The sequence below is a fragment of the Trachemys scripta genome, chromosome 1 (genome assembly GCF_013100865.1).
Source record: "Trachemys scripta elegans isolate TJP31775 chromosome 1, CAS_Tse_1.0, whole genome shotgun sequence".
Taxonomy (NCBI): Eukaryota; Metazoa; Chordata; order Testudines; family Emydidae; genus Trachemys; species Trachemys scripta.
The window spans coordinates 342,284,505-342,298,802 of NC_048298.1; the positions used below are offsets into that span (position 1 = coordinate 342,284,505).

The following is a 14,298-nucleotide window of genomic DNA, read 5'->3' on the forward strand; positions in this document are numbered from 1 at the left end:
ATCCACCTTTTACAGATGAGGAAACTGAGGCAGCAGGAAGGAAGATGTCTTGAGGCAGGAAAATAGCCCAGAGTCCCTAGATTCCAATCCCTGGTTTAGTGTCTCAGACGCGGCTTGTATGGTCCATGCAGCAGCACAGATTCATGGTGCTCTCTCTCCATTGGTTCTTTAGTGCTGGGGATCTCCACTGATTTCAGTGAGGCTACAACCACTTACACCAGCTGAGGATTTGGCCCAAGACATTTTAACTAGAGATAAAGTGTCAGAAGAGACCAGTGAGCTGGGAGTGAAGAGACCCAGCTCTTCCCCACATTCACTGGGTGACCTTGGGCACATCTTCTCCCTGCACTAAATGGAGATGATTAGTTATTATTTCTAGTGTGCTGCTACCAAAAGGCCCTAATCAAGGCAGCAGGGTCACACACTGCACTGATGTGGCTCCTTGCAGCACATCGTTGGCCTTTATGCTCTCTATAGAGTTCCAGGCAGTGTGTGGTCCCTGGTAAACAAGCAAGACAAGGTAGAACTCTGCACTGTGTGGAAACTGGTTTTTGTGTCTGTAGTTTTTAGCTGTTTCTTTAATAAATTCCTCCTGTTTAAGAAGGACGGAAACTCCACTGATCACAACACACAAATAGCCTCACTCTAGCTAACACAATGCAGAGAAGCAATGCCAGTTCATGGCCAGAGCAGTGGTGCGGGGAGTGGTGTGGGGTCAGGACTCTGGGTTTCTATTCTCAGCTCTGCCACCGACTCATTCTGTGGCCTTGAGTAAATCACTTTACCTCTGTGGGGCTCAGTGAATCCAAGACATGGGAGAACGCTGCCTGGCAGCCTAGCTAAAGAACTTCCAGATGTAGTGATCAAAAGTGTCATTCAGAGCGTACGTTAGACCCAGCTTCACCGTTCAGCTCAGCCCCTGGGCAGTGGGTGCTCTGTCATTCCAGATAGGGTGCCATGTAAATTGCTGGCTAATGGTAGATGTGCCGTTTATCTCCCTCTGTGTGAGCTATCACAGCCATCCTGGCATCTGCCCAGAATCCCGCCTTTCCAGCTAATGCAGGAGCTTATCCTTCCATCTCCCTCAGCTCTTGTCCTCCTCGCTTCGAAGCTGATCCCTTGCCCTGCCCCCGAGGCCTAGCTCAGGGTAACCCATCCCTATTGAAGGGACCCTGCCAGTTACAGGCCCCAGCCGGGAGGAACAAATCATAGAAGATTAGGATTGGAAGGGACCTCAGGAAGTATCTAGTCCAACCCCCTGCTCAAAGCAGGACCCACCCCAACTAAATCATCCCTCCTAGGGATTTGTCAAGCTCGGTCTTAAATACTTCTAAGGATGGAGATTTCATCACCTCCCTAGGGAACCCATTCCAGTGCTTCACCACCCTCCTAGTGAAATAGTGTTTCCTAATATCCAACCCAGACCTCCCCCACTGTAACTTGAGACCATCGCTGAAAGCTAAGGAAATAAGCATCACAAAGGTGTCTGCCCTCAGGACTTTACAGCTGAACTTTAGGGCCCACAAGCTGTTACTGCATCACAGCGCTGCTCCCAACCCTCATCTGTTTTTTTACAGTTTCCTGGCTTCCCCCTCTGCTACAGCATGGCCAGTTGGACCCAGCACTGCGTCCTCACTGCCAGTTACTTGCCAGGCTGCAGCAGATCCCACCCCAGCCCTGGAGCAGAGGGAGCCCAGATTGTGGGAGAGGAAGGTGGAGATGATCCAGCAAGTGGATGGGGTTGGAGAGGAGGGGAGCCAATAACAGGGGTGGGGCTTTGAGATAAGAGGTGGAGAATGGAGAGGGGCCTAATGGAAAGGGGTGGGGCAGGGGGCAGGGCCTTGGGGAATGGGCAGGGCAGGGCGTGGGGCCTCAGAGATCCAGTTAACAGCAATTAGAAAGGTGGCAACCTATGGGAGAATGAGCTGTACACAAAAAGATTCCTCAGTTTGTCACGCTGACACAGCACAGCAAGACAGGAAAACATTTAATGTCACTTTGTCCAGTAAGTGATTGAGGGAAGGGGATGCAGCACCATGTCACCAGCCATCACTGCACAGAGCTCAGTCTGGGAGCCAGAGCACCAGGAGAAAACTTTAAGCTCTTTTATGAGTAAAGAGCTGGAGCAGCCTGTCCCAGATCTGTTTGGTCCTCACCCCATAGATGATGGGGTGTAGCATGGGGGGCAGCAAGAGGTAAAAATTGGCAATGAGAACATGGAAATACAGGGGCACATTTTGGGGAAATCTGTTCATGAGGGAGATGATGAGACCTGGTATGTAAAAGGCTAAAATAACAAAAAGGTGGGAGCTGCAGGTCCCAAAAGTCTTGACCCAGGCGTCTTTTGTGGGGAGGATGAAGATGGCCCTGAGAATCTGGGTGTAGGACACCCCAATAAAAATCCCATCCAGACCAATCAAAAAGAATTGCACAAAGAGGCCATAGTAACTGCTAACACGGGTGTCGGCGCAGGCCAGGTTCACCACAGCTATGTGTGCGCAGTACGGCTGGGGGATGATATTGGTTCTGCAATAAGGCCACTGCCTTGCCAGTAAGGGATAGGGCAATACAACTATGCAACCACGCAGCACCACAGCCAGGCCAATCTTGGCCACCAGGGTGTTGGTCAGGATGGTGGAATGTCTCAGGGGATGACAGATGGCCACGTAGCGATCAAAAGCCATGGCTACGAGGATCCCAGACTCCATCACAGAGAAGGAGTGAATGAAGAACATCTGGGTGAGGCAGGCACTGAAATCGATCTCCCTAGAATTGAACCAGAAGATTGCCAGCATTTTGGGCAGGGTGGATGTATACACGACCAGGTCAGTGATGGACAGCATGCACAGGAAATAGTACATGGGATCATGGAGGCTTGGCTCCGTCTTCACAATGAACAGGATGGTGAAGTTCCCCAAGATGGCTATGGTGTACATGGTGCAGAAGGGGATGGAGATCCAGACATGGGCCACCTCCAGGCCAGGAATGCCCAGCAGAATGAAGGTGGAGGGGTTGGTGAAGTCAGTTGTGTTGTATTTTGACATGGATAAGGGAGAAGGTGTCTAACTCTGAGGCAGAACGGTGTCTCTTGCATGTACCGTATGTTCCCCTGACTTCCTCTATGTGCCCAGGGTCTAGGGTGATGGTCGCAGTACAAATACCTGGATGGAGAGACAATGTTAATATGTGACACTACATGCACTATTGGAGGCTGTTCTCATGGGGGGAGCAGATTGGTTGCTCTTCACACACTGAAAATGACATTTTCATTATTCAGATAAATGAATTCTGAAGAACTGACCCTACTAATGCCAATTCCATATTTTATGGGGCTCCCTGCTCTATAATTCCTACACATCATGGTGTGGGAAACCTTACTCGGCACCAGTAGGAAACACAAGTGCGGATACTGGTTATCCATCATTGTTCCTTAGGCTTTTTCTACACTGACATGTTTTGTTTTCACAAATAAGTAGCTTTTGCCAAAGAAACAGTGGCGGTGTACACACTGAAAAGCCACTTTCAATGACGAACTCCTCAGTTTCAGTGACATAATATAACTACCTTGACAACAGTTTTACTCAAAAGCTTTGTTGGCAAAGTGCCAGTGTAGAAACTTGTGATTGCTTTTATCACTGTAATTGGCCTCTGGAAGGCCTCCCACATTGCCCATGCTGAGTGCTTTGGTGAACAGTTTCAACTCCTCTCCCCTGCATCAAGGTAAACGCTTTCTGCCCCTTCCCCCCCCTTAAAGGCCCGGGAATTAGAAATTCCTCTTCCTGTTTGCTCGGTGTGGAGTGCTCACATCACACCTTCTCAGATGACCATGACAGCTCTATGCTTGGGACACTGCGGAGCTGCTGGATCCGCTCAGTATTTGGGGAGAGGGGGCAGTGCAGTCACAGCTGCGCTCCAGCCATAGGAATGTCAATAGCAAAGGGCAGATTTCGTGCAGTATGTGGGAAAAGAGCTGTGATCAGGACACACTGCAGTGCACAGCAGAGGTGAAGGAGCTGTGGCACATGTACCAGAAGAAAAGGGAGGCAAACAGTATCTCCGGTGCTGTGCCACAGACCTGCCATTTTTATAAGAAGTTGGATGCTATCCTCAACAGTGACCCCATTTCCACCGCCAACAGCCCCATGGGTACTTCGGTGGGGGTACTCCTGTCAGCGTACATAATCTACCTCTCTGAGAGGTGATAGCTAGGTCGATGAAGTATTCTTTGGTAGACTTCCTGCTGTATATACCAGGGTTAAGTTGATAGAGCTACATCTCTCAGGGCTGTGATTTTTTTTTACTATTGAAAAAAAGAGCAAATACAATTTTCATTTCCATTAACAGAGGCATAGCATGCACGTCACGGGAGGGGATAGTAGCACTTTTCTTTGCACTGGTTAGACCTCAGCTGGAATATTGTGTCCAATTACGGTCTCCAATATATAGGAAGGATGTAGAGAAACTACAGCATAACAGATTTATATTTAATCTCTGATAAGATTCTCAAATTTAAGTTCAGGAGGACAATGGAACAGATGCCCGGGCAGATTGTGAAAGTCCTTCACTGGAAGTTTTCAGCAGGAGACTGGATAGTCATCTGTCTTGGATGGTTTAGATAACAAATCCTGCATCTTGGCAGGGGTTAGACTAGCTGATCATTGCAGAATCTACTCACCTTGTCACTTTTTGATTCCATGATACAAAATCCTAGTGTAGACAAGGTCTTCCTCAAACACAAGATATGGAGCTCAGTACTGGGGTCATTGGGCGAAATTTAATGCCCTGTGTTATACAGGAGGTCAGACTGGATGTTCTGATGGTCCCTTCTCATTTTGAACCCTATGAATCTATCGATATAGAAAGTAGTTCAGACATTGATATTTATTCTGTCTCATAACACATGAAGAAGGGAACATTCAATTACATTGAAACTCTGAACATATAAAATTGATAAAATAAAACTGTTTACATAATCCATATTTGGCCTGTGGAACTCCTTGCCACAGATATTATTGGAGCAAAGAGCTTAGCTGAATGGGATTCGCAACTGGATTGGCCATAGTTCGTGTTGCTGGTGGCAACACCCATCGTTAAGTCTGTCTGACACCTTCAATTACAAGACTTCATTTTCAGTTGCCTATAAGTTTGCCAAATATTAACCTGAAATATCCCATGCTGGGTTTCTACTTCCAGCTGAATTGACTTTGAAAGTTTCAGGCATAACAGTTCAGCCAATTTCTAGCATGAAGCTAGGGGAGAATATGTCTTGCCCATGTTGAAAAATTGTTATACTTATGCTAGTGAGGAGCCCTAGCACCTCCATGCTTTTCAGCAGATAAAGTCTGGTAACACCCACTCCCGACCCTGTCCTGCTAACAGCCAAAGCTTTAAATTGCAAGAGGCGGAGGTGACAGTGTCTGTGCATTAACACACAGCTGGCTCCTAAGGTTTTACTCAGTTCTTACTCCAGACTGGATATTTATCTGGAAGATCTGCTGGAGGGCTTTTCTACACGACAGGGGGGCTCCCATAGCGCTTCATGGGGGCCTGAGCAAACTATGGCCCACAGCCTTGAAATCTGGCCTTATCTTGAACGTCTACTAACAACTTTCATCCTGAAGGATCCCTTGTACCACTGAAATGCAGCCATGTTTGCGCTGGAGCCCGTCACAGAGGAGCATAGCAAAGAGGGGCATTTTGGCCCATGATACTAGAGCAAATTCAGCACCTGTGGCAAGGGCCCTGGGATGTTTAATGGCTGTGCAGAGCAGAAATGACTACAGACCTATTCTCTGTCCCATGATGCATACGTTGCCCTTGGTTTGTCGAACACAAATAGGTTGGTACCTGTGATTTCTGAGATGAAAGCCCCTTTGCTGGGAATATCCCTCAGGTAGCTGTGTCCCACACCTCTCTCACCTGCAGCAGCACCCCACACTGAGAGCTCACACAGGGATGTGCACTGTTTATAATATAGCTCTGTGCAATCTCAGTGGGGTTCGCTCAGCCTCTAGGGGAGAAGCGTCATCTGGATGCGAATGTGCTGGAGACAGAACACACTCGAGCTCATGTCTCTGTCTGCATGGCTGCGCTTCTGTGCTAATTATCCAGCTTTGGCAGGAAACAGTAACTAAGGGACCTTCCCAAAGGGAAATGAGAACTCTTGGGCTTTCCACTGAGTCAGAGAGAAATTGGCTGACCTGTGTATTTGTGTATATTTAAAAATTATAGCTGATAATTAAGAAAGCTAGAGATAGTGTCTTTGTCTCATAGGGTCTGATGCTGTGTAAATGCCCAGGATGGATGGGTAGATAGTAGACAGACTGATCTGGAGAAAGATGACTGGGGGAGACACAAACAATTTCTGGAGGCACATGAGATTTTTCGCTAAGAGATCAGAGATCAGTATTTCTCATCAGTCACTATTATCATACCACGTAGAACCTTTCACTGAAGTATCTTCAAAAGACCTAGCAAAGGAAGTCACTATGAATGTATCCCAATTATATCCATATGTACACTGAGATACAGGGAGACATGACTTGGCCAAAATCAAACAGAGAATGACAGACAGACCCAGGAGTCCTGACTTCCCTGCCATAACAACGGTCTCTCCATCGGTAACTGAGCACATGATAAGTGGGAAATGGACTCATACTGTCGTAGGGCCTGTTCATTGGGTAGGAGTGATGGATTTCTGCAGTGTGAAACCTGAAACAGGGGTACCCTTGAGCCCTCTCACATACCAACCTGGGCCCACTGTGAGTCTGTGAAATGCTGCCAGACCCTCCGGGACTTGTACTTACACACTCATACACAGACAGATGCATAACACCTGCAGTTACGTGAAAGCTTTCACCAGCCACTCATGAACCAACATTAGAGAGGCTTCAGCCAGTTCCCCCAGCTCTCCAGCCTAGGATCTTAGAGCTGTACTTTCTTGCCCTTCTCAGAAGACTGACCAGTGTACGTTTATTGCCCTCTCCCATTCCCTCAATGTGGAGAGGACAATGCACCAGCCCCCGTTCCTGAGCAGATTTCCCTTTATGCTTCAAATAACACATGATTTTAGGTAAATAAATAGAAAGCAGATGTACTAAGTACAGAAAAATGATTTTAAGTGGTTATAAGTTATAGAGAAGAGATCAAAGTTGGTTATTTAAGAAATAAACACAATCACAATGGAAGTTCTTTACGGTAGACAGGATTTGAATCAAGGAGTGTCTCACCCTGATGGTACAAACCATCCACCCATCTTCCATACACAGGTTAGAAATCCCTTCAGCCTGGGACCACATCCCCAGTTCAGTCCTTCTTCCTAAGGTAGTTCCGGATGTTGAGTTGTGGGTGGAGTGAGGCCAAGTGACAATGTCTCTTTCCCCTGTTATAGCTTCTGCCTTGTGGAGGGAACTTCATTTTTCCAAGCAAAAGCCCCCAGTGCAGTTAGTGGAAAAGTTCAGAGCCAAGATGTAGTCCAGTGTCACATGAGCTGGTCACGTACCCTTGCAGGCTTTGATAATTCATAGCAGGGGCCATTACCCATATCTTGGCTAGAACGTTCACAGGAAAGTCCATCAGGTGGGGATAATCTTCTTCTAACGCCTACTGTATTTCTTAATGCACCATTACCTTGAATGGTTCATTCATAATATGTTGGCTAGATCAGGTGTAAACCACATTGTGGCTGTTATCGAGGAGCAAACACATTTGAAATACTGGTACATAGTCAATATTCATAACTTTAGGTACAAACATAATACATGCATATAAATAGGGTAATCATATTCAGCAAATCATAACTTTTCCATTGATACCTTACATGACAAACATTATATAAAACACATCAAATCATATCCCCATGGTAAATACGGGGACACGAGGGTGTTGCTTTGGGGCACATAATATCAGACCTCGCCCCTTAGTTTACTGCAGGATTGTTTGTCAATGACTAATGCAGTGGCAGTGTAGCCAAGGCCTTAATTAGCTTTTGACCATACAACTCCCAAGTGTTGCAAACATCGTGTGTTACCCACAGGTGTTCTTGCACAGGTGTACCTTTCAACACTTTGTAGATCTGTCTAGTGATCTCAAAAGTCAGCAAGTGTGCCTTCTCTGGGTCACTAGAAATGTCTGTGCAATATTGTTTTCCAGTTTGCTTTTCCAACTGGTGATATCTCAACAGAGATAGTCAGCAATGCCTTGAGGTGGTGTACTTCAGTTTCCCCTTTCACACAGCAAACCAGGTTTATTATGGTTTCCCTGCTGAGAGAAGCTTTGAACCTGTTTACAGGTGTTAGCTGAGTAGCACTTTCCCCCAAAATCATGCATGCTACACCTTTTCATAGGATTTACCATCACTACCAAATTCTTTGTTATGAGGTTTAGAATTAGCAAGAAACTATGCATCATGAGATTTTATACCATCACCAAGTCTTTTATCACAAGTAGGTGTTTCCATGTATTTTTATTATACCATGCCTTTTGCTTGAACAATTTGGTTTGTTCAATATCCATTGGGTCATTCAATTCCTCCAGGAACTTTGGAATGTATTTAGTTACTGTTTTTCCTTTCCGCTCAGTGTCCCCTTCAGTAGGGATCTCAGTCTAAGGTTATCTTTGGTGTCTTGATATGCCAGGATCTGGTGAGGTAAGGATGTAAGGGGACTTTGCATATCCCTCTGTGGAGTATAGAGGAATGGGGTAATATGGAACATGATTCCCATCAAGTGTAAAATACTCTGTCTGTGGTTTATTCACAAGAGATGCTTGTGTCTGCCCTTTTGCCCCACAGACACTGTTTTACATCATCTTTACATATATTCAGGAAATGTTCCTGAGCAAAAACATCAAACATTCCTTCAAAGCTCATAATACCTTTGCCCCTTGCCCACTTTCTAATCAAATCTTTTATTTGATTTATATATTCTCCATTACTCATACCAGCACCCATCTTAGGATTTGTAAATTTCACTCTATATATTTCAGGCATAATCTGAAATTGTTTCAAAGCCATTTCTTTGAGTTTAGAATCATCTAAAAGATTCTCAATTGACATTTTATTGACTATATCCAGATTTTTACCAGTTAACTTTGCAACTAAAGTCTGCTTCTTCTGGTTACCAGGAATCTTATGAATCACACACAGACTCTCAAACTAAGGGTACATCTACACTACAGCGGGGAGTCGATTTAAGATACGCAAATTCAGCTACGTGAATAGCGTAGCTGAATTCGACGTATTACAGCCGACTTACCCCGTTGTGAGGACGGCGGCAAAATCGACTTCTGCCGCTTTTTGTCGGCGGCGCTTACTACCACCTCCGCTGGTGGAGTTAGAGCGCCGATTCGGGGATCGATTGTCGCGTCCCGATGGGACGCGATAAATCGATCCCCGAGAGGTCGATTTCTACCCGCCGATTCAGGCGGGTAGTATAGACCAGGCCTTAGTGAAGAATTCAGCAATACCACCTGCCTCGTTATATGCAGGACACAACTTTCCCATTTGTGGACTTTTGGAGAGGTTTCTGCATTTCTTCTGTCCAGCCACTGACCACCTCTCTGGTCAAAGTCTTTTTCTTCTAGCTGTGTTTTAAAGTTTTGAGTTGTGGTGGGAATGAGACCAAGTGGTGATGTCAATTCCCCTTTTATAGCTTTTGCCATGTGGAAGGAACTTCATTGTCCCAAACAGAGATGCCAGCACAGTTAGTGAAAAAGTACAGGCACAGGATGGAGTCCAGTGTCACATAAACTGGTCAAATGCCTTTGCATGCTTCAATGAATCATAACAGGGGCTATTACCCATATTTTGGCTACAAATGGGGACAAGCTTCTTCCATGGCCCATTGTGTTCATTGATGAAGCATCACGTTGAATATCCATTCACAATGTGCTGGCTAGACTGGATATAAACAACTTTGTGGGAGTTACCACAGGAGGAAATACATTTGAAATACAGGTAGATAGTCAATATTTGTTACTTCAGGTGCAAAAATGATACAGACACACAAATAGGATAAACACATTCAGCAAACCACAGCTTTTCCTTAGATACCTCACATGACATATTTTGTACAAGATTTGTTGCAACTATATAACAGTGGTGAATGTGGGGTCCCAGGGTTTTGCTTTGGGGGTACAGAGTGTCACAGCAATATAGCTATAGAACTAGAGCTCTCTGAAATTTAATTTTTATTTTTATATATGACATACATCAATGTCTGGTCTGTACAACAGTAGGAAAGCAAGCCAGGGTACAGAGCAAAGGAAACTAGTCTTACGGCCTTGGCACTTGGTGTGCAGCTCCCTGCTCCCAGAGGGTGGCGCTATAATGGAAGCTACACCCCGAGAGTGGGCGTAGAAACCCAAATCTAGAAACCCAGAGCCAGAGGCAGGGCCTGAATGATGCTCTGACTCAAAAGCACATGGGTCCAGTGTGTTCAACCCAAACGTATACTTCTGGTGGGCTTGAGCAGGGCTGTGACAGCAAACCTGTAGCAGCCATATTGAAGCTAGAGTACTGTGAGTGGAAAGGGCGTGGTGCTGGGTAATCCCAAACCTGACTGAAGAGGTCCACATGCTGTTCTCTTCACCGTGATGTGGTTCAGCTCCCCCAGACACTCCAATTGGTTCAGCACACCCTCGCCAGAGCTCACCCCTTCGGCACACTCCGTTTCCAGTTTCTCTCTTTTGGGGCACAGGATCGTTAAAGCAAACAGACCCAGGCCCTGCAAAGGGGGTTTCTAAAACAGTTCCTTTACTTTAGACAGAACAAGAGATTCCGAATACACACAATGTAATACCTGCACGCCATTCCCTGGCTCAGTGAACATTAGATCATAACAACGGCCATACTGGGCCAGACCATGTCTCCATCTAGCCCAGTATCATGTCTTCTGACAGTGACCAATGCCAAGTGCTCCAGAGGGAATCCATAGCACGTCAACCATGCCTAGCTTCTGGCAAAGAGAGGCTGGGCACACCATCCTTGCCCATCCTGGTTAATAGCCATTGATGGACCTATCCTCCATGATTGTATCTAGTTCTTTTTTGAACTCTCTTATACTCTTTGCCTTCCCAACATCCTCTGCCAAGTATATACACAGGTTGCCTGTGCATTGTGCAAAAAAATACATCCTTTTGTTTGTTTTTTTTAAATTCTGCTGTCTATTAATTTCATTTAGTGACCCCTAGTTTTTTGTTATGGAAAGGAGTAAATAAGACTTCCTTATTTACTTTTGCCACACCAGTCATTAATTTATAGACCCCTAACATATCTCCCCTTTGTGTCCTTTTTCCAAACTAAAAAGGCCAAGTCTTTTAAATCTCTCCTCATAGAGAAACTGCTCCATACCCCTAATCATTTTTATTGCCCTTTTCTAAACCTTTTCCAATTCCAATATATCTTTTTTTTTTTTTGAGATGTGGTGACCACGTCTGCATGCAGTATTCAAGATGTGGGCGTCCCATGGATTTATATAGAGGCAATATGATATTTTCCATCACATTATCTATCCCTTTCTTAATGATTCCCAACATTCTGTTTTTTTTTTTCCAATGCCAGTTCCAACCCTAATCTTCTAGGACTCTACAATTCTATGATCAGTGGTTCCGCAATTTCACATTTGAATTCCTTCAGAACTCTTGGGTAAATACCATCTGGTCCTGGTGACTTTTAATACATTGAAGAGTAATATTTAGTTCCATAACCTCCTCTAATGACATCTCAATCTGGGACACTTCCTCATATTTGTCACCTGAAAAGAAAGGCTCAGGTTTGTGAATCTCCCTCAAATCCTCAGCCGTTAAGACTGATGCAAAGAATTAATTTAATTTCTCAGCAATGACCTTTTCGTCCTTGTGTGCTCCTTTAGCATCTTGTTTGTCCAGTGGCCCCATTGGTTGTTTAGCAGGTTTCCTGCTTCTGATGTACTTAAAAATGTATGCTATTACTTTTTGAGTCTGGTAGAGGAAGAAGGAGCAGCTTGACCCAGAGGCATTTTTGAATACGGGCTTCTTTATTGCGATACTTGTTCCCCTCGATCCAATTGTCGAGTATGCACTGGATTAGTTACAGCACAGTCTTTTTACCTAAGTTAGTATGTAAACATCTACATCCGTTACAACACCCAAAAACCCCTTACTAAGTAATAGGAACACCCTTATCATTAGTATACCCACCCCTATCTATTGTACACGACATTACGCATGTTATACAGGCATTTTTACCTTGAAAATACACTTTTTTGGAATAATCTTTTGCTACACATTTCTCTGATCAGCGGTTCTCAGGAGAGGGAGGGAGGGGCCATGAGCAGTTCTCAGGGTAGTGAGGAAGGGGCCAAGAGCCAGGGCTGGCTTATATAGCTGGGAAAGGAAGGGAGGGGGAGATAACAGAAGGTATTCATTAGACAACTACATTTGTCATGCATCTGCAAGGCTTTTCAATTCTTAGGGTATGTCTTCACTACCCGCCGTATCGGCAGGTAGCAATCGATTTATCCGGGATCGATATATCGCATCTCATTAAGACATGATATATCGATCCCCAAACGCGTTCACCGTCGACTCTGGAACTCCACCATCGATCCCGCGCCCTCTGGACACCAGGTAATTCGATCCAAGATATTTCGACTTCAGCTAAGATATAAGATCCCCCCGCCTCCCCGCCAGTGTAGACCAGCCCTTACAAGCAACAGGGAAGGGGAAAATATGACAACTTATCTATCAAACAAAGAAATACTGCCTGCTTCTGCCTTTATCCCCTAATGCCATGTCAGCACATCAGCAGCCCCCCAGGTCTTTACTTAACCCTCACATCTCCTAACAGCGTCTTTAGGTAACAGGTCTTCAAATTCTTTTGTGGCCTTCCTAATGTTATGTTTGCACTTCACTTGCCAGAGTTTATGCTCCTTTCTATTTTCCTCCCTAGGATTTAACTTCCACTTTTTGAAGGATGTTTGTTTCTTTTACTTGGTTCTTTTGCTACAGTGGCTCTGTCAAGGCTGCTTCCCCACTCTGAACGTTAGGGTACAAATGTGGGGGCCTGCATGAAACTTCTAAGCTTAACTACCAGCTTAGATCTGGTCCGCTTCCACCACTCCCAATGTGCTAATTCCCTTCCCTGGGTAGCCTTGAGAGAATCTTCACCAATTCCCTGGTGAATACAGATCCAAACCCCTTGGATCTTAAAACAAGGAGAAATTAACCATCCCCCGTCCTTCCTCCCACCAACTCCTGCTGGATCAAGATCCAACCCCCTTGGATCTAAAAACAAAGAAAAATCAATCAGGTTCTTAAAAAGAAAGCTTTTAATTAAAGAAAAAGTTAAAAATCATCTCTGTAAAATCAGGATGGGAAATAACTTTACAGTGTAATCAAACTTAAAGAGCCCAGAGGACCTCCCTCTAGCCTTAGGTTCAAAGTTACAGCAAACAGAGGTAAACACCCTAGTAAAAGGTACATTTACAAGTTGAGAAAACAAAGATAAAACTAACACTCCTTGCCTCGCTGTTTACTTACAAATTTGAAATATGAGAGACTTGTTCAGAAGTCTGGAGAGCCTGGATTGATGTCTGGTCCCTCTTAGTCCCAAGAGCGAACTTTCCCAATACAAAGAGTACAAACAAAAGCCTTCCCCCCACCAAGATTTGAAAGTATCATGTCCCCTTATTGGTCCTTTGGGTCAGGTGTCCACCAGGTTACCTGAGCTTCTTAACCCTTTTACAGGTAAAAGGATTTTAGAGTCTCTGGCCAGGAGGGATTTTATAGTATTGTACACAGGAGGGCTGTTACCCTTCCCTTTATAGTTATGAAACGCCCCCCAAATCACAGATAGTGTTGGGCATTCGGTTCCCTCACTGGCTGTGATTTCTTCCTGAAGCTCTAGGAGAAAACAGAGTTAATAAGACACATGCACCTTTAGACATACTACTGATTATATAAAAACGAACAATATGTCCCACATTCCAAGAACAATTTTTAACCAGTTGATTCTGGAAAACTTTCCCGGAAGAGTGCATCAGCCACTTTGTTAGAAGCTCCTGAAATGTGTTGTATTTCAAAATCCAAATCTTGGAGAGCTAAACTCCACCAAAGACATTTTTGTTATGCTCCTTGGTGCTATGAAGCCACGTTAGCGCAGCATGGTCGTTTTGTAGTTGGAAATGCCGTCCCCAAACGTATGGGCATAGCTTTTCCATTGCGTACTCAATGGGGTAGCATTCCTTTTCGCTGATTGACCAGTGGCTTTCCCTCTCAGACAGTTTCTTGCTGAGAAACACAACAGGATGGAATTCTTGA

General features: G+C 45.0%; 1 protein-coding gene across 1 annotated transcript; it reads right to left on the reverse strand.

The window, feature by feature from the left end:
• Window positions 1-2,096: 2,096 nt before the first annotated feature.
• On the reverse strand, window positions 2,097-3,044 carry LOC117872730 (olfactory receptor 52K2-like). The gene has a single exon (XM_034761474.1). It carries the CDS (start codon window positions 3,042-3,044, stop codon window positions 2,097-2,099), a length of 948 nt encoding a protein of 315 aa, XP_034617365.1.
• Between the last annotated feature and the right edge of the window lie 11,254 nt (window positions 3,045-14,298).

Coding starts and splice junctions, on each gene's coding strand:
- LOC117872730 (XM_034761474.1), bottom strand. CDS start 3,044: ATGTCAAAATACAACACAACTGACTTCACCAACCCCTCCACCTTCATT.